This window comes from Rattus norvegicus, chromosome X (genome assembly GCF_036323735.1).
Source record: "Rattus norvegicus strain BN/NHsdMcwi chromosome X, GRCr8, whole genome shotgun sequence".
In the NCBI taxonomy this organism is placed as follows: Eukaryota; Metazoa; Chordata; class Mammalia; order Rodentia; family Muridae; genus Rattus; species Rattus norvegicus.
In genome coordinates, this window is record NC_086039.1 from 154,741,345 (window position 1) to 154,761,411 (window position 20,067).

At 43.0% G+C, this 20,067-nt stretch overlaps 1 protein-coding gene across 3 annotated transcripts; it reads left to right on the forward strand.

The window, feature by feature from the left end:
• Positions 1–397: 397 nt before the first annotated feature.
• On the forward strand, positions 398–18,470 carry Cnga2 (cyclic nucleotide gated channel subunit alpha 2). Of its 3 annotated transcripts, none has more exons than XM_063279823.1 (7): positions 398–730; positions 11,609–11,869; positions 12,261–12,356; positions 13,213–13,383; positions 14,458–14,565; positions 15,988–16,094; positions 16,381–18,470. In XM_063279823.1, exons 2-7 carry the CDS (start codon positions 11,757–11,759, stop codon positions 17,778–17,780), a joined length of 1,995 nt encoding a protein of 664 aa, XP_063135893.1. In that variant the 5' UTR covers positions 398–730; positions 11,609–11,756; the 3' UTR covers positions 17,781–18,470. The 3 variants fall into 3 exon arrangements, with proteins under 3 accessions (XP_063135893.1, XP_063135892.1, NP_037060.2); XM_063279822.1 differs by having other exon boundaries at positions 11,641–11,869; NM_012928.2 differs by having other exon boundaries at positions 422–730; positions 11,734–11,869.
• The last annotated feature ends 1,597 nt before the right edge of the window (positions 18,471–20,067 follow it).

Genomic DNA, 20,067 nt, shown 5'->3' on the forward strand with positions numbered 1-20,067 from the left:
GGAGAGAAGAAAAGAGTGGGTTGTGGGAAGTGGAAGGCATACAGTGGGGACCTAGTAAACCTAGGAACAACTTAGAATTCTGATCTCTTGAAAAGGAGCCAATGGCTTACTTGCTCCCTTTCAATTCCCAAATCCTAGCCCTTGTAAAGAGCTAAATCCATTTTCTCCTCTCTGGCTGTTCTTTCTTTTCTCACCCAGATTTCTCCCTGATTTAGCCTCCAATAAGGTGGGCTGTCTGGAACTCTGCCAGCACTTTAAGGCAGTGGTTTGGTGGCCATGAGCTTGCAGAAAGAAAGCTTTGTACCTGTCTGTGCAAGGGAGAGTCCCTAGGGAGCTTGGGAGGGGCCAGACAAGCAGCTTCCACAGACGGGCAGCCTAGTATCTAGTCCTCAGTTGTTGATAGCTACGTGTGTGCACAACCACATTGAAGATGGCTTCTCCAGGGGCCGGGGCACCCTGATAGGCTCTCAAGCTCACCTAGCTGTGTTATGTGCTCCATTGGGCCTCTGTCAGCTGCTATCAGACAGCGTGGGCTAGATCTCTGATTGGGAAGCTGCTGCTGTTTGTTGGGGTCTCAGAGAACCTTCCCTGGCTGGACAACAGAAGAAACAGGAAATCTCTTCAGCTTTCAGTGCTCATGAGCTCCCAAGAGCTTCTCTTTGATTGGAGCTGGTGTGGACAGAACAACAGATGTTGACTGTGACCTCAGGACTCTGAAACCATCTGACTGGTGAGCAAAGGTGGTGTGTGTGTGTGTGTGTGTGTGTGTGTGTGTGTGTGTGTGTGTGTGTGTGTGTGTGTAAAACTTTCCTGTGCCCATGGGCTGAGGGTTTCTATGGAATTCAGGACTGGAACTCATGAAGATAAAACCTGCAGACCTTAAAGCTGTGATTGACAAGGGCCCTCCTCTGTATGGCTCCTCAGCAGGGTAGAGGCAACTGGTTACTAGGGAAAATTTTTGAACCCTATCAAAGCAACCAAGTGAAATATTTGGACCCCTAGGCGGCTGGTGTCAGGAGATGTTGCACCAGACTTTCTCTGAGATATCTAAACTTTATTGTCTAACAGGAAGACGATGAAGAGAATGACAGAAAGCTCAGCTAGGCATGACTTTTGTAGGAGAGTGTGGAGCCTATACACCTTCCTATAATACCTTTCTCCTCTGTCTGTCTAGCATATAGCATTTCTGGGCCTCCAAGTCTTAGAGCCTGGGGAATATACAGCTTAGAGCTCTGTTGCTGTCTGTGCCATGGTAAGGGGAGGGATCATATGATATAGTGATAGTGCTGGGATTTCAACCTTTACGTTGGCTCTTGGAGGGTCACTCAGGCCTGCTCAATAAATCCTTAGATTAAAGCACATACTCCAGGCACCCCAGACTTGGGAGCAAGACTCTCTACCAGTTGGAGCATGCATCTGCCAGACCTTCTGATTGAGGGAAGGTTCTTGAGTCCAGCCATAGGCCTAAGGGCAGGAACAGCTCCCAAGGCTGCATCGGACTCCATATCTTTGTTTTGACTTTCTACCTGAGTCCAGGAAAGGATGTGTAGGTGCAATCCACATTAGACTGAAGCAAGACAAGTTGGCTAGTGATAGAATGCTTTTATTTCTGGACTTCCTGTCAACAGGACCTTTCTTCTTCCCAGATGAACCCTTTCCAATTTTCTCTGACTCTATTTTTTTAGTAGCTGCCTCCTTCAGGGAGAGTAAAACAGAGCTTTCATGGCACATATCTGTATGATTAAAATTGAGGTTCAACCGTAGTAGATCAAAAACAAGTACATCTTAGATCATGATTAGGAGATATTAAGTTTATAATATAGATGTGAGGCAAAGTAGACATGAGACAAGATGTAGAGCTAGAAAAGTGCAGAACAAGTTGAGAGAATTCGTTCAATCATTCTTTAACTCATTCATTTGTTCATTCATTAATCTACTACTACATTGTGTGGTTGTAACTGAAGCAGGTTTAAACAAAATAGGCTAAATAGAACAGAAATGTCCCCAATTTTAAAGGCTTCTTTTTAGGGTAAAGTTTTTCTGCATGGCTTTCCAAGTGGGGATGATAGTTGAGCTCAGGTGTGCATATATCAACTTACCCGTCATGGGAGGCGGAGAAAAGGAAAATCTGGGAATCTGACTGTCTAAATGTAGAACAACAAGGAGCCAAAGTCTATGTCAAAGGTGCAGATAAACTCTGAGGTAGCAAGTAGTCAGGAAAGATGGGGAAAAGAAGAGAGGTTTCAGCAGTAAAACAAGCAAGATTTGGGAGTTTAGTGGGAGGTATCAAATATATGGGTAAGTTTCTGGATTGAGGACATGTGAGGAAAGATAAGCTTTTCTCAGCTGATACATCAAAGACATAAGACAGGAACTTGATCTCAGAAATACAGGGTCATATCAGGTTGGGATATACATTGTCTAGGGGCCCATTGTCTGTTCCCAGCAGATATACATAGCCTGTAAGTACCTGGGGATATGAGGATAAGACAGTTTTCAGAAAACAATCCAATTGCTGGGGTCCAGGCTCCCCTTCGGCACGGTCTGCATAGCTGGTGCCAGGCGTATCACTCCACTCTCATCCTTTACTGTAAAGATGTGAAGTCTTGAAAAAGGCAGAGCAGACACACATTTGTGATACCAAAGAATCCTACACTAGAAGTGCCAGCTGCTGGTTAAAGGAATAAGCTGCAACTATATTCACTCATTAGGACTCTTTGACAAAGCCTACATGCTGTGCTGAGGGTTCGTTGTAAATAGAGTCAAGCAGTGTCAGTTTCATAGAAAGATTGTCTCAAGCCTGGTCTCAGAACAGCTAATAAAAACGAAGGAAGGCTCAACAGCATGGGCTTTCACCTGCCTAGTGGGCCCACATAATGAATACCTTACTTACCCTCCTTTTACCCTTAGCTCTCCTGGCTATCATCACAGTTGGACCCCAGACAATTGTTCCTCCTGGGTGGCAGTAACTTCAGCTCCACCCTCAAAGTCAACCTCAAGAACCTGCTACCCTTTGTAAAGTTTTGGCCCTAGCTTTCCCCTTGCTACTAATAAACAATTCCCTAGCATTATGTACTTTCCATGTTTGTCCTGTAACTGAATGTGCTTTCAGAGCCAGATTGTTAAGCTGTGACTCTGTGCTGTGGGTAGTATGACACCAGTCTATAGAGACTGTCATTAGGTTTAAATAAATTGATTTAAGTCAATGGCTTAGCACAAGGTAAATGTACAACAGAGTGACCTTGACCCTGAATTATGAGATTCCAGCCGCCTAATGGCAGATCCATTGCTTCTACTTGGTCTGCCATATAGTTTTGTGCTTGCCAACTTGCCTGATGCTCCACTGCTTACAGTGTAAATGATATGGCACTTGGTACCATCCCTTGCTCACCAAGGACTTTTCTACTACAATGACTGGGGTTGGCAGTTAATTTCTAGCTAAGACTTGGAGTTCACCTCTTTATGAAAGAGACCACAAACACTGTGGGAAATCTTTGTCTAGACCCAGTGTGAACCTGAACTAGAAGTCAGGGTAAGCTGGACTGTGAGAGAATCTGAGATATCTTGTCACTTAATGGGTCTTTTGAAATCTTCCAGAAGACATATCATGACTACTTTCCCTTACCCAATGGATCATGATCAGTATTTCCATTTTGTAAAAGTCTGTCTTCTGAGAGTCCACAAAACCTCATCAAGTTCTACTCTCTATGCCTCACTCCATCTGTTGGTCCCTATCTTCACACCACACTTCTTGAGTTCTCCCCTCCTTTCACCAATGTGTGTGACTTTTTTTCAGGAGGCAGTTCTAGCATTGGGTAAGGCTGTTTGCCACCAGGGTACTTTCAATAAGGATAGTATGGTCTTGATATGACCTTCACTATTGGACCTGGGAAACTTGGTAGAAAACTGGAGATATAGAGGAAGAAATTGAGCATATCTTTACAGAGTAGGTTGCATGTTATGCCATCCTGACGGCCAACAGTTAAAAATCTTGAAGTCCTGGCTACTCATAAATGTCTGCTTATCAAAGAGCTAAGGGGTGTGACCAAATTCACTGTAACTTGGGACAAGATTATACCTTCCTACAGGCAACTAGAGGAAAATTGTTGATTGAAAGTTGGAAGGGAAGCCTGAAGTTAGCAGAGACTCTTGTGTTATATTTACTGTACACATGATGTTATTTTTTTATGCTTGTCACTCAGTGTTTAATATACCTTATTTCACAAATTATCTTTTAAGATTTTCCCACTATCAATGAATTTAGACAATTTAATTATACTTTGACAAGGTGTAGTTTTCTTCATGGTGTGTGTGTGTGTGTGTGTGTGTGTGTGTGTGTGTGTGTGTGTGCGCGCGCCCGCGTGCATGCACTGCACTGGCATGTAATCACATGCCATTGAGCTTCTATCTGTACATTTATAGCTTCATTAAGTTTAAAAAGAACTTGGAAACTATTTTTCAAATTATCTCTTTAATTTCTTTCCCTCTGGGATCTTTATGGACACCTACAGCAGTCCATTGAACTTGCCCCATAGCTTACTAATACCGATTTGATCTTTTCTTGGATTCTTATAGCATTGGCATTGCATGACTTATTATAAAGCATCTAGAAACAGTTTAAAGTTGTGGAAGGGGCAGGAGAGATGGCTTAGCAGCTAAGAGTACTTATTGTTCTTATAGAGGATCCTGCTTCAGTACCCAGAACCTGCATGGTGCTTCACAAACATCTGTAATTCCAGTTTCCAGGGTTGCAACACTCTTGTCTGACCTCTGTGGTCACCAGGCATGCATGGCATTGTGAACATACATACATGCAAGCAAAACACCCATACACATAAAATGAAATAAAATAAAATAATTCACTACAAAACTGTTTAAAGAATATGGGAGAACCGGCATGGTTTATATTCAACTGCAGTGCTAGACCTTTCCTGCAAAGCATTTTCATATTTCTGTCAGTTGGGCCCTGGATCCAATTGCCTATGAGCATTAAATACCACTGTGGTGGGTTTTTTTATTCCATAAATTGTATTTGAAACCTCTAGGAGTCCTACAAGTACATTTAAACATATATTCCATATTAAAACATAAATTTTTGGAATATAGGTAATACAATTGCAATAACTTTCAATGTGTTGTCAATTAATTCACCAATTCTTATTCCAATGAATAACTTGTTCACTTCTCATTATGGAGAAATTATTGGCATATGTTCTCATTTTAAAGTGGATGTAATACATTATGAATTTTACCTTTTTGAATGTTGGAATATATATGTATATGTACATATATACATATGCACACACATATTGAAAAATATATCCCTTTGTTATGCAGTACATATTTCACACAGTTTCCCCTCCAATTACCTCTCCCTCAGATCTACTACCACTCTCTTCTCTCTTCAGAAAAGAGAGTGCCTCCAAGAGATAGCTAATTAGGACAAAACAAGATACAGTAAGACAAAGCAACTCCCCCATATCAAGGCTGGATAAAGCACAAATAATCAATAAAATTATTCTTAATAATATTCTGCTATTCACATGGATTGGTACCTCATCCAGTCGTCATCAGAAAGACTTCCTTGGGCAACAGATGGGAGCAGGTACAGATATTCACAGCCAGATACTATGTGGAGAGAGTCTAAATTTAAGGTCCCTCAAAACAGGTCCCTCCCCTCAGAGTTGGGGAAACTCCACTGAAGAGGGGGAGGGAAGATTATAGGAGTCAGAGGAACATGGATAACATGGCCCAACAAATCAACTAAGCAGGGCTCATATCAGCTCACAGAGGCTGAAACGGCAAGCACAGGACATGCATGGATCTGCATCAGGTCCTCTGCCTATATACTATGACTGTTAGCTTGGTGTTTTCCTGGGAATCCTAACAGTGGGAGAAGGTGTGTCCCTGACTCTTTTGGCTATTTTTATAACATTTTGGGGCCTTTTTGAAATAGTATTTTAGATGCTTGGGAAGAATGTAATGCATTTGGGTTTTACTTTTAAGAGTTTTCAATGGTATCACATTACTCAGTGGTAGGGATTACACATTCCTTACTGCTGATCAAGGCTCTTCTGGGTATTCTAATCAAGATACAACAAGGAATTAGCTTTTCCAATCTGACAGGTGTCATCATTCCCCATTTGAAGACTGAGACCTGTAATATTTGGATTTAACAGGACGATACATGTACTAAGCTGGGACTCTATTACATATTCAGCTCATCTACACTCCTCCCTCTGTGTCTTTCTATGTCTCTCTGTCTGTCTGCCTATCTGTCTGTTTGTCTTCTCTTCCAACATGCTGCTTGCTCTGCAGACCCTTGCTATTTTGGTCTCTTTGGAGTCTGCTCTCTCCTCAACCCAGGGAATCCATTAAAGTCCGCTTTCATTTCTTCCTCTATGTTATGGCCTAAAAAGATCACAGGAAAAATGAGTGTTGACTACAAGGCTTATTTTATTTGTTTTCTTCCTCCTAAGAATTACTGCTATTTGTTGCCTAATGTTTAAAGTCTTGCAAAATGTTGTTTCATATCTTTTCTTTTCTAAGTATGGTTGTTGCATTCTTGTGGGTGTACTCAATCTCTTTTACTCCATCTTACCCAATAAAAGTGTTGTATATTTTTTAAAGTAATCTATCTAATGTAAAAGAAGCATAAGGTGAATAAATAAGAGAGAGAGAGAGCGACAGAGACAGGAGAGAGAGACAGAGACAGAATCAGAGAGACAGAGAGAGAGGAGAGAGAGAAAGTTAAGGAATGAAGGAACAATTAATTAACCAAGTACCTAAAATCCATTCATTGGTTAACTACAATGCCAAGCCTTAAAGAAGTTGGTAAGTTGGATTAGGTTTATCATGATAGGGATAGTGATCTGGTGGTGATTAGAATGTGGAGCCTGTATGCTTTGAATGTGTAGTGGGGCAAGTGTAAAGGAATGGATAATTACAAATGAGTTGAACCCGTTACTAGAAAAATAGCTTTGCCTTTCTGAGATGCAGATTCATATGAGAAAATAGTGTTTGGAGGAAAAGATCAAGAGCTTGATTCTAGACATAATAATCCTAAGGTGCCTTTTCCACACTTAAAATGGTTATGCAGGTTTGGTCAAACTGAAGTTCAGAGAAAAGGCTGAGCTGGTATCAGAGATTTTCAAGTCATTGGCATTCAGCTATATTAAAAGCCACAACACTGGAGAGGAAATGACAGAGAGAAAAATATATGTTCCACTCACTGAAGAGCTGAAAAACTGAAGCTTTAGTGTTGAGAAGAGGGTGTCAACTCTTCAAAGAATGGGGGAGTCAGTGGGTAGGGAAGGAGGAGGAGGAGGCAAGGAGAGCTTATTGTTTCAAGGAGAGAGGGAATAAGTACTGACATGTTGCTCAAAAACAGAATAGAACATGAACAGAATGACTTTTTTTTTCTTTTTTTCGGAGCTGGGGACCGAACCCAGGGCCTTGCTAGGGCCTTGCTCTTGCTAGGCAAGCGCTCTACCACTGAGCTAAATCCCCAACCCCCAGAATGACTTTTAAGATGGACTGTGTTCCTTGGTTGTCTCCTTAGTTCATCTGTGAGCAACCCTGATGTTCTTGTAGACTCTGTTAGAATATCATCTCTAGCTCTAGCATCCAGCTCAGGGACTGTCTCCCAGTGGGTAATTGGTGTGTGTGTGTGTGTGTGTGTGTGTGTGTGTGTGTGTGTGTGTGTGTGTTAGATAAGTGAATGAGAAAATTGAACAGTAGTGAGTATTTTAGTGAGCTGTGAACCAGAACATCTAGCCTTGGTTTATGATGGATTTAGACTCTGTCTTTCAGGCTTTCATGTCACTATGTGATGTGAGTTTCACTCTGAAGAAACTCTGGAAATACTTTCAGCCAAAGTTCAAGAACTTCCTTGCTCCAGGATGGTTATCAATATAATCCTGGTTACTCACTTAGCAAGCTACTAGATGAGAAGAGGCCCAGAAGGACTTCATGATTGAAATTGGCCTTTTAAGAAAATGACATTAATGTGCCTACTCTAGGTTTGGAAAACACTTTTCTTGGAGATCCCACTCTTCACCTAAGATCCCCTGTCCAGCTCTTTTCTCTGCAGCAACTATGCCTTTCTTGCCAAGTTTCATTTTGTCCTTAAAGTCCTTTGAATTCTCTTATTCATTCTTATTGCAAATCTTTCCTCCTCCAAAGTTTGTAGCCAAGGCAGCTTGGCACCTACTTCATTTACAATGCTGGGGTTTGCAGAAATGAATTGTTTCTCACTACATCCCATTTCCACCTAAATCAGTCAGGACTTACTTTCTTTACTGTCCTTTGGTAGCCCTTCCTGATACACTTGCTAAATTTAATCTCATTTCTTCTGGCACCTGACCCCACATAACACACCCACTGTCATGGGCTCTACTTCTAGTGGAATTGGTCTCAAGCACAAAAATCAGTTTTCTACTGAATCCTTTCTCAAAACTGCTAAGCGTGCTTTGTTAACTCCTTGATGTAAAAAAAAATAAATTTTAACAATAGCAGCACAAAGAGAATCATTTTCAACCCTACACCCTCTTTCCATTCCCACTGTTTCTGTCCTTTCTCAGCCAAGATTGGAGACTTGCGATTACAGTTCTAGTTCTACCTCTTATCCCTCACCTCCTACTCATCACCTCCTGAAACAAAATGCCTTGATGCTGTTCTTATTGTTCTCTCACAAAGGACCTATCTTTCTCTCCAGCTTTTCTTCCATCTCTCATCTCAAGGGGCAGAAGCATGGACTCTTTGTGAAGTCCACTGGGCATTGGTCTTGAGATGTCCATCTTCTTTGGGATCTCTCTTCCCATGCCTTTTCAAGCCTTCTATATGTACCCATTGTTGTCTTCCTTTTGGTCAGCTACTTGGAATATTTGCATAACTGTAGCCATTTTTAACTCTGCCTCTATTCTCCATTCTTGTTCATTCATGATGTGAGAATGAATTTGTACAAGAGTAACTCTTGTCAGGCAAACTTTGACAGTGTCTAGGCCAGACCCTAGGGAGTGCCAACCTGTAAGAGCCTATTGCAACAGGCTTTGGGAGTCATAGTGAAGGCAGATTTCAGACAGATGCTTGATACTTTGAAGGAGGAGTCATTAACTCTTAAGGGATGTTGCTTGGATGTAATCAAGGAAGCAAATAATTATGGTGAAATCCAGGTTTCTGACTTGAGTGACTGGGCAGAAAGAAAGCCCTGTTAGGAAACGGGTAAACTGAAAAAGTGGCCAATTTATAAGCACATGTGGTAAATGTAGTTTTGGTTATAGGGGCTTTGAGGGTCAGACATCCCTCAGAGGAACTGGTTAGCAGGCAACTAAAGATATGGGTGTGGAAGCTGATTAGAGAGCTGTTGGTAACAAATGCCTTGGGAATAGATGACGACGTTGTTTTTTTTTTTTTTCAAAGTGTGCCATTGAGAACAACCACCTAACTAACATGTGAGCTGAGGCAATGTTTAGCTGCCTGTTCTGGTTCCCCTAAATAGATAGTTCTGATGAAAGGGCATGTGTGGTTGGGTGATGTCACAAGGGAGTCAGAAAAATAGGAGGGCCTGTTTCTGGTAGAGAAGTTGTAGAGAGTCACAGAGGATGAATATTGTTTAATGTCAAAAGCATAGAAAGGGAAAATATGTGTTATAGTGTCCTCTGATCTACAAGCTTGCACTTCCATACAACCGGCCTTGAAATTGATCAGTGTGAGTGGACCTGGATTTGTTTCTATTGCCTGGAACATTTTTGTCTCCATGGTCCGCTGCCTCCAGGGTCCAAGCAAGTACTTGTGGATGCTGGTTTCTGTCCCTCAGGTATCCTCATTATCATCCTGATGCCATAGTTCCACAGAGAGCACCAGGAGAGCATCTCTGAGGCTGTTTGACGTGACTGCCATCACCGTGGTGACAGCTTCAGATGCTGGAAGAAGTGGGAAAGGCTGCAAAGCAGTCAGAGTTGAGGACAAGTGCTGGAGTTCAGGCATGACCTAGAGTGTATCCTGTGGGGATGTATGTCCTCACAAGTTCCCCTATGTAACAACAGGAAGATCTTCAGAGAAATATGGAGGTTGTGTTAAGTCAGGCCAGGCCAGCACAAAGGTTTCTCTACACATCCTGATTTCTTTTTTATTGGCTATTTTATTAATTTACAGTTAAAATGTTATCCCCTTTCCCTCCTCTTCCATACCTCCTCCCGCTTCTTCTATGAGGATGCTCCCACTCCCACCCACCCACTCCTGCCTCACCACCCTTGCATTCCTCTCCACTGGGGCACCGAAGCTCCACAGGGCCAAGGACCTCCCCTCCCATTGATGCCAGATAAGGCCATCCTCTGCTACATATGCAGCTGGAACCATAGGTCCATCCCTGTGTAGTCTTTGGTTGGTGATTTAGTCCCTCAGAGTTCTGAGGGGTCTGGTTGGTAGATATTGTTGTTCTTACGGTGTTGCAAACCCCTTCAGCTTCTTCAGTCTTTCCCCTAACTCGTCTATTGGGGTTCCTGTGTTCAGTTCCATGGTTGGCTGTGAGCATCTGCATCTGTATTTGTCAGGCTCTGGCAGAGTCTCTCAGGAGACAGCTATATCAGGCTCCTGTCAGCAAGCACTTCTTGGTGTCCACAATATTGTCTGGGTTTGGTGACTGCATATGGGATGGATTCCCAGGTGGGGCAGTCTCTGGATGGCCTTCCCTTCAGTCTCTGCTCCACTCTTTGTCTCTGCATTTCCTTTAGACAGGAGAAATTCTGGGCAACAGGGATGAGAGTAGCTGAAATCCCCAACAAAGGGGAGAGAGAACTTGTAGAGACCATATCCAGAGGTTAAATATGGCCCCTAGTTGAGGGATCGGGTCACCCACCCACATCCTGATTTCTAACTGGATCTTTGGCTGTGTGATGACAATTTTGGGATCCTATATGTAGGCTCCTGCACTGCAAAGGATATTCTATCCTCCCTGCTATTTCCTTCATATCCAAGTATAAAGGAAAGCCTTCCCTGCCCAGTCTCAGACTTCATTGTGGTAGTCTTGACTTGCTCAACTCTCTAGGGTCTGAGAATTTACAGCAGCAATATGCAGTTGGAGATGGCTGTGAGTTCAGCAGTAGAAGCCATAAGAAATCTGAGAGCATGTTGACCATATCTGTCCACATCTAGAGGGATATATAGATCAACCTCAGAACAGAAAAAAACTACTCTGAGGCTCTCTGTCCCCATTCTTCCTAACTGTGGTGAGAGGCATTGTAGTAGAAAACCATCTTTCCAACTTGTCCCTGGCCCTTTCCTCAGCTTCTTTTTCTCAGTCTTGTTTGTGGACATGCCTTTTATTCTGTGGATATGTTTGAACAAACCTTCTAACCCCCTGACTAATTACTGCTATACCAATATGAAGCCATGGAACTCAGCCTTGCTTCAGCCTGTAAGGGCCAAGGAAATGATTCTACTCCCTCATGCTGGTATGCTATTTAAAATCTAAACCATGCTAAACTATATACTGTATTTTCTTTACTGTACCTTAGTGAAGTTTTTGGCACATGAACTACTAAGGTCCGTGGGTCTTGTTCTGTTCTAGTCTCAGTCTGTTCAGCTCTAACTCCCCTGCTCTCTATAGGTACTAGAGCCCACTGTTTATCGCTTTGTCAGGTGAGAGCCCTGAATGTACATGGATCAGTCTGTCCAGCTCTGACTCCCCTGCTCTCTACGGATACTAGAGCCCACTGGTTATTGCCTTGTCAGGTGAGAGCCCTGGATTTACATGGATGATGACCGAAAAATCCAATGGTGTGAAAAGCTCTCCAGCTAATAACCATAACCATCATCCTCCTCCTTCTATCAAGGCCAATGGCAAAGATGACCACAGGGCAGGAAGCAGGTGAGTCCATGGAAGTTGAATGACTGGCTTTCCTTCCTTCTTCCCTCCTTTCCACTTCCTATCCAACTCTCTCTCTCTCTCTCTCTCTCTCTCTCTCTCTCTCTCTCTCTCTCTCTCTCTCTCTTTCTTTTGCCAGACTTAAGATGGAACCTGAGGGTCTTGTGTGTAATAGGAAATCACTCTACTCCTCAGATTCAGATTGGGTGATTCCACCAATAACCCACAGTTTATACTATCTCCTTGGAGCTCTGACTTCAGTGACAAAGCGAGCTACATTGGCTGTAGGGTATCCTCAGAAGGGACTGTGATGAGATGATTGGGCATGTCCTAAGAGGAAAGACAACTCATATCGAGAGAACTTGTGTCAACTCTATGCCTGTTTTTTTTGCAGACCACAGTCTGTGGCAGCTGATGATGACACTTCCTCAGAACTACAAAGGCTGGCAGAGATGGATACCCCTCGGAGGGGGAGGGGTGGCTTCCAAAGGTAAGTCATTCACTTAAATTGACCTGCTACTACTTCTGTTCTTGAGACCTGTCAAATGACTACTAGGTCCCTCCTCTTAGCTGCACAAGGCTTTTTAATAAGACTCAATTTGAGGGTCAAAATCTTTTGGGGGCATGTAGAAAGACCCTTTCACAGGGGTTATATATCAGATATCCTGCACATCAGATATTTATATTACAATTTATAACAGTAGCAAAATTATAGTTATGAAGCAGCAAAAAAATATCATCTTATAGTTGGGGGTCACCACAACATGAGGAACTGTATTAAAGGGTCTCAGCATTGGGAAAGTTGAAAACCACTGATCTAGATGCTCTTCCAAAGCAAGCTGATAATAGGAAGGAGTGGCTTCCCTTCTTATTTGGCTGCATTAGAACTGGGAAGAGGAGATTTTTACAGAAGAAGGACCTATATGAAGGGTCTCAAAGTAGTAGGCCTTGTAGGGAAATCAGGAAGCCTGGGACAGGCTTTATACTGGCCTGGCCTGATTCTTTACAATCTCTATCTTACCTTGAAGATCTCCTGTTTGTGCTTCACAGTGAACTGGAAAGTCACATTACACAGGAAATCTTTGGAAAGCCATCCTCCCCCACAGGACGTACTTCAGATCATGCTTGAGTCCTAATACTTGCTCACAATGCTGGCCTCTTTCCAGATCTTAGCATACAGGAGGAAATCATGGCCCAATCTATTTCCCTCTTCTCTCCTCTCCCTCAACAGGCAGTGAGCACTCTTGGATAGATCTCATTTAAACAGCCCAGTTCGGTTTGTTGTTTGTTTGTTTGTTTGTTTGTTTGTTTGTTTGTTTTGGCACAGACTACTTTCTTCCCTCTAGGATTGTTCGCCTGGTGGGGGTCATCAGGGACTGGGCCAACAAGAATTTCCGTGAAGAGGAACCAAGGCCTGACTCCTTCCTAGAGCGTTTCCGTGGGCCAGAACTCCAGACTGTGACAACCCATCAGGGGGATGACAAAGGCGGCAAGGACGGCGAGGGAAAGGGCACCAAGTATATCTAGCTAGCCTTCATGGGGGGGGGGGGGTTCAAAGGCTCCTACACCTGCCATGGGAGATTCTAACCATTATCATATTCTAACCATTGTCATACCTAACCACTATGCCAAACTCTATAATAGTAGATAAAGAGCTGGGAGAGATGCTTATGTTTCTTTTTACCCTGAACCTTTCTATTGTCCTCACTCTCAGCCTCCACAGCAGCAGTAATCTCCTTACTGTGGGAAACTGGAATATATTTTCTTAACATAGCTATTCCCTTGTCAGACATTCTTTTGCTGCCCATGGAGTGAATTTGGGCAGAAGAGCTGCTCAGCCAAGGGCTTATCACCTTAGCCCTAGCTTCAGAAGTTAGTACATGATGATCAAGCAGGGAGGTATAGTCACAAAGTACTATGGAAGCCATGCCAATTCCAGCTTACCATGGTCACAAAAGCAGGTTTCTGAACAGGCTTATGAGTGCCAGGGACATGAGATTCAGATGATTGAGAATAAGACTGTGGGAGATGGGGAGGTAAAAAGTAGAATTGGAGGGTCTAATGTTTGAAGAATAAGTAGATGATAGTGGATATCTGGCCAACATTCACCATCTCTGCTTAGTGGAGGGAAAATGTTCTTGGCAAGTTAAGATCAAGCATCTGGGAAAGTGATTTGGAGGCTGAAAGCCAGAGAAGAGAAAGGAAAGATGGTGTGAAATCATATATAGATCACTAGCCTGAAAGTAGAGCTTTTTTCTTTTTTTCCAAAGGGACACTGGGAACAGGCTTAAAGGTCTTTTACCATCCTAAGGGCCATACTCCTCAGACCCCTGAAAGCCTATCTGTGCTGAAAGTTCTATCCTTGATATGGTTTCTGGGCAAGGCCCTTTCAGAGGACAAGGGAGACAATGAAATTCCAGTGACAGAATGAATCAGAGGCCTGCTATTTGTCCATGGGTCGCTACAAAAGGAAACCTTAAGACAACATACTCCTCAACCACACATCTTCTTAATTCATTGATGTTTTGGAGAATTTTGGCTTCTGAAACCTTGAGTTCTAGCACCCTAGTGACCTCTATTTGTCTCTTCAGAAAGAAATTTGAACTGTTTGTTTTGGACCCAGCCGGAGACTGGTATTACCGTTGGTTGTTTGTCATTGCCATGCCTGTTCTTTACAACTGGTGCCTGTTGGTGGCCAGGTGAGCATGGAGGGGCCTGGGTGGGAGTGATCACAGAAGCATAGTCCACAGGATGTGGGATTAACACCACAGCAATCTCAACTCTAGACAGACTATGCGATAACCCAGCACTCCTTCTGAATTTTCTGATTCTTGCTGATTTCTTGTATCTATTCTGTTACCTCAGTGCTTCCCTTAGTCACAATGCCATCAAGTCTTCACGTTGCTCCTCTCCCTGGTCCTTTGGTGTAATATTCAGATACTTTTTCATGCATGTCAGTACAGTCCTTGGTAAAGTCATCCTCCTGCACTCTCTCTGGAAAGCTACAGTCATCTTGCCTCCATGCCTTGGAGGCACACTTGACTCTTAGTACATCTGCCACACTTGTAACTGATATTCTATGTAGAAAGCAGGATCCTATTCCGCTACTATTTCTTCCAAAACCATGTAATGACTCCTCATTGTTCAAATGATAGAGCTCTAAGGTTATTCTTCAAGGCTGACTGAGCTTGGACACGTAGCACTGTACCCTGTGTCAGTCCTCCACTCAGCAAGGCTTGACTGAATACTTACTGGGTTTTGTTCTATGTACTCGGTGTATGATGATAAGCAGCACAAACATAATTGCTGCCTTTTCTGTGTTCTTAGACTGAACATAAACATGCAACAAAGGAAATGAGCAACATAGAACCAGGGACTCTAGGTAGCAAGTTAGTAGAGAATTACCCAACACCATGGGTTTGTCAGAGACTTAGCTGAGAGCTTGGTGGGAAGTAGTAATCTGTTCAAATATGTAAGGCTGGCAGAAAGGGCATTCTGGGCAAATGGAATAACAGGAGAGAGGCCCCTATCTCTCAATGGCCCAGTATGGCTGAAGATTGTGGTTCAGTTTGTTCTGCACATTGTGTGGGAATTTGGTTCTAAACGTGACCATTCTGTTTTTGGACTAGTACATAGTCAAATCTCTTCCTTCCTCTGTCCCCTCCCTAGGCTCTTCCCTGAGTTTTACCCATTCATTGACCTACTTTTCTGATTCAGTGATGTGTTCAATAGGATTCTAGTAAAGGAATGAATATTTCCAGTCAGCTGGTCTTCTAATGTCTAATTTCATTATTCAACTTTCACCTCTGATAACTTTCATTCTGGGGACCTGAACCAGGCATTTGACATATAGTCAAGACTAAGCTGTGTTCTGTTTCTGGAGCTCAGTTAAGAGCACAAGGACGATGAGCAATGGTCATTGGTGATATGTATGCAGTGATGCCTATTTAGTAATAAGGGTTGAGGTAAAAGTCACTAGCCATTGTCACCAAGCTAACTGTGACTTACCGACATCCCTGGTGGCCTCATGAAGCTCTCCTTGCAGATGTAGGTATACAGCTTAGGACCACTAGGGTGTCTTGCCAGGGTCTGCTAATGAAGCCAGCCCTGTCCTCCTACAGAGCCTGCTTCAGTGATCTACAGAGAAACTATTTTGTGGTATGGCTGGTGCTGGACTACTTCTCAGACACTGTCTATATCGCAGACCTCATCATTCGGCTGCGCACAGGTGAGTGAGCACCTGGGATGCAAGGCAGCAGCTGGACTCCAAAGTTCAAAAAACTAAACCCAAGAAGGTAGACCTCTGCTAGGATCCTCTTTAAATCTTATAGCCTCACATACTTATGGAGGTTAAATCTGGCAGTGGTTTCTTAGGAATCTTCTGATCTGCCTTGATATTTGGTCGTGGGAAGGAAGGAAGGAAAAGTGAACAGTTTGTTCCTTGTTGAGAATTATCTTATAGGGAGACATAGGATTGAGTATAAAAGTGACATGTTGGCTTTTATCTTTATCAGGCTTCCTAGAACAGGGGCTCTTGGTCAAAGATCCCAAGAAATTGCGAGACAACTATATTCACACTTTGCAGTTCAAATTGGATGTGGCTTCTATCATTCCCACTGACCTTATCTATTTTGCTGTGGGTATCCACAGCCCTGAGGTACGCTTCAACCGTCTATTACACTTTGCCCGTATGTTTGAGTTCTTTGACCGCACTGAGACACGCACCAGCTACCCCAACATCTTCCGAATCAGCAATCTGGTCCTTTACATCTTGGTCATCATCCACTGGAATGCTTGTATTTATTATGTTATTTCTAAGTCCATTGGCTTTGGAGTTGACACCTGGGTTTACCCCAACATTACTGACCCTGAATATGGCTACCTGGCTAGAGAGTACATTTACTGTCTTTACTGGTCCACACTGACCCTCACCACCATTGGAGAGACACCACCCCCTGTAAAGGATGAGGAGTACCTATTTGTCATCTTTGACTTCTTGATTGGTGTCCTCATCTTTGCCACTATTGTGGGAAATGTGGGCTCCATGATCTCCAACATGAATGCCACACGAGCAGAGTTCCAGGCCAAGATTGATGCTGTCAAACACTACATGCAGTTCCGAAAGGTCAGCAAAGACATGGAAGCCAAGGTCATCAAATGGTTTGACTACTTGTGGACCAATAAGAAGACAGTAGATGAACGAGAAGTCCTCAAGAACCTGCCAGCAAAGCTCAGGGCTGAGATAGCCATTAATGTTCACTTGTCCACTCTGAAGAAAGTGCGCATATTCCAGGATTGTGAAGCTGGCCTACTGGTGGAACTGGTACTGAAGCTTCGTCCTCAGGTCTTTAGTCCTGGAGATTATATTTGCCGTAAGGGGGACATTGGCAAGGAAATGTACATCATCAAGGAGGGCAAGTTGGCAGTGGTAGCTGATGATGGCGTGACTCAGTATGCCTTGCTCTCAGCTGGGAGCTGCTTTGGTGAGATTAGTATCCTTAACATTAAGGGTAGCAAAATGGGCAATCGACGTACTGCTAATATCCGTAGCCTGGGCTACTCAGATCTCTTCTGCTTGTCCAAGGACGATCTTATGGAAGCTGTAACTGAGTATCCTGATGCCAAGAAGGTCCTGGAGGAACGGGGTAGGGAGATCCTGATGAAGGAAGGTCTACTGGATGAGAATGAAGTGGCAGCTAGTATGGAGGTAGATGTTCAGGAGAAGCTGGAACAGTTGGAGACAAACATGGATACCTTGTACACTCGCTTTGCCCGCCTGCTGGCTGAGTACACTGGGGCCCAGCAGAAGCTCAAGCAACGCATCACAGTGCTAGAGACCAAGATGAAACAGAACCATGAGGATGATTATCTATCAGATGGGATAAACACTCCTGAGCCAACTGCTGCTGAATAACCATAAGTGACTATCCAGCCTTGGTCTGACTCCAGGAGTTAGAAGTGCTGTATAGAACTTTACATTTACACACATTATGCTCATGTCCCTCTGAACTCTCCCCAAAGCCATGCTGAGGCTTAAGGTTTTGACTACATCTTGAAGTCCCCCTCTAAGTCCAGCTAACAGTCAAGCTTGTGGACAATGCAGATCATGTGGGTTGAATTTCCAAGAGCTTGACCTCCTATGTCTGAAAAGGGATCAGAGACTAGCTAAATTGTCCTTCCTGGGGCTTTTCTGGTACTAGATACCTAGACAGTGTTCTCTGAAGAACACTGTGCACAATGCCTGACTCCCTTTAGTTTCTTTATATCTAGTCACTCCCTACTGTATTCTGCCCCAAATACCTTTTTTAATGTGTTCTCTAAGCAGCCTGTTTCCATGTACATGTATAAATTTAAGAATTGGCTGCAAACACTGGGCCCCCTAAACTGTCTCCCAAGGCATGCAAGGGCCGTGAGGGGAGTGGTAGGGTGGGTTTGAGTGTGTGTGCTCAGGGTCATACTTCCTTGTCAGACAATGTCACTATGAGAAGAGGTGGCTGGCAGCTTTGGCCATCACACCTTTATGCACACAAGTTCTGAAGAGTTTGTGAATGCTGAGATACTGTGAATTAGAGCCACTTAAAAGTTAATAAATTCTTTTCAGCTACTTGTGGTTATTGCTCAACTCTCTTTGCTCACATTTCTTTTCCCCTCACCCAAGAGTTCCCCCTGGCATGTATTTAGACACCTTACCATGCCCACCTGAGCCTTACTGCTCTTTTAGGACTCATGCATGAAACCAGATCTTTGTAGAAAATCCTTTTACCTACACCCACTCCCCCATTAGACAATCTCACATTTAATAAGCTCCCACACTTCTCAGAGTACTTCCTTTCCTGGCTCTTATATTGTGTGTCCAGTTTTGGAAGACTTAGTTCCCCTTCTAGACTGTGGGCTTTATGAAGGCAAGGTCAAGGCAGTCTCCCTCACTGTTTTAGCTACAGTACTGATGACATGTCTTCCACAGAGTAGGCATTCAATATTTGTTTGTCTAGAAAGTAAGGGGATGCTTAAGTGAATGAATGTGGGAAAGAAGAAATACAAGTGACTGAAAATCATATGCTTCTACTTGCAAGCAGCCACATCCTCAGAGAAGTACTGACTCCAGAGGAAAAGATATGAGTTGGGTATTGGTAGATAATCAGGAGTTGCAGGAGGCTATTGGATACCTTCTACATACAGACCCCCCAGTTTTCTGTTCAGCTGTGCAATTACCTCACTTGCTCACTCACTCACTCATCCACTTCCCATAGGAAAGCATATGTGAAATTTATCATCTTAAACATTGTATAAAATCTATCATCAAACCTTTCTCATATTGAAAAACTCAGTATCCATTAATAACTCCCTATTCCACCCAACTAATTCATGACAATGGGCATTCGATTTTCTACAACTGTGGCTGCCATAGGAATGTCATAGAAATCAGATCCTGTAGCATTTGTTCTGTGTCAACCTACTTCACATGTATCATTAAAATGCATCCATGTTGCACCACATGCCATCTTTCCTTTCCTTTTCAAAGGCCAAATATTCCAGTGTATGGATATACAGTTTACTCATTCAGCCAGCAACTGATGACTATTCAGTTTCTGCCTATGATTTGGCTATTGAAATACTGCTATAAACACAGATATGCAAATGTCCTGGAATCCTGTGTTTAGTTCTTTGGGAGACACACATTTCTTGAAGTGGAATTGTTGGGTCCTGTGGTTTCTTTTATTTTTAGGAACTGCCACACTGTTTTGTTCAATTTTAATTTTTTCTATATACTTGCCAATATTTACTTTCAGGTTTTGGATATGAGCCCTCCTCCTGGATGTGAGACAGTTCTTTATTTTGGTCTTGCCTTTCTCTTATGAGTTATGAATCTGTGCATTTTTCTCATGGTTTTTGGCCTTTTGTATGTCTTCTTTGGAAAAATATATTTTTGAATTCTTTGGCCACTTTCAAGTCATCAGATTGTAAGTGCTATTTCTGTATTATAGATATCTTTACCACATTTGCAAATATATTTCCTGTCCCTCAAGTTGCCTTTTCACTCCCTTGACTGTATCTTTCAATGTATGATTTTTAAATTCTTTTAACTGTGTTTCTTTTAAATTCAATGTAGTTTCTTTTCTCATTGCCTGGCTTTTGGTAAAAAGCCTTAGCGAAAGGCAGTTTCACCTGGAGGGATCTGTAACATCACACAGACTCAGGTC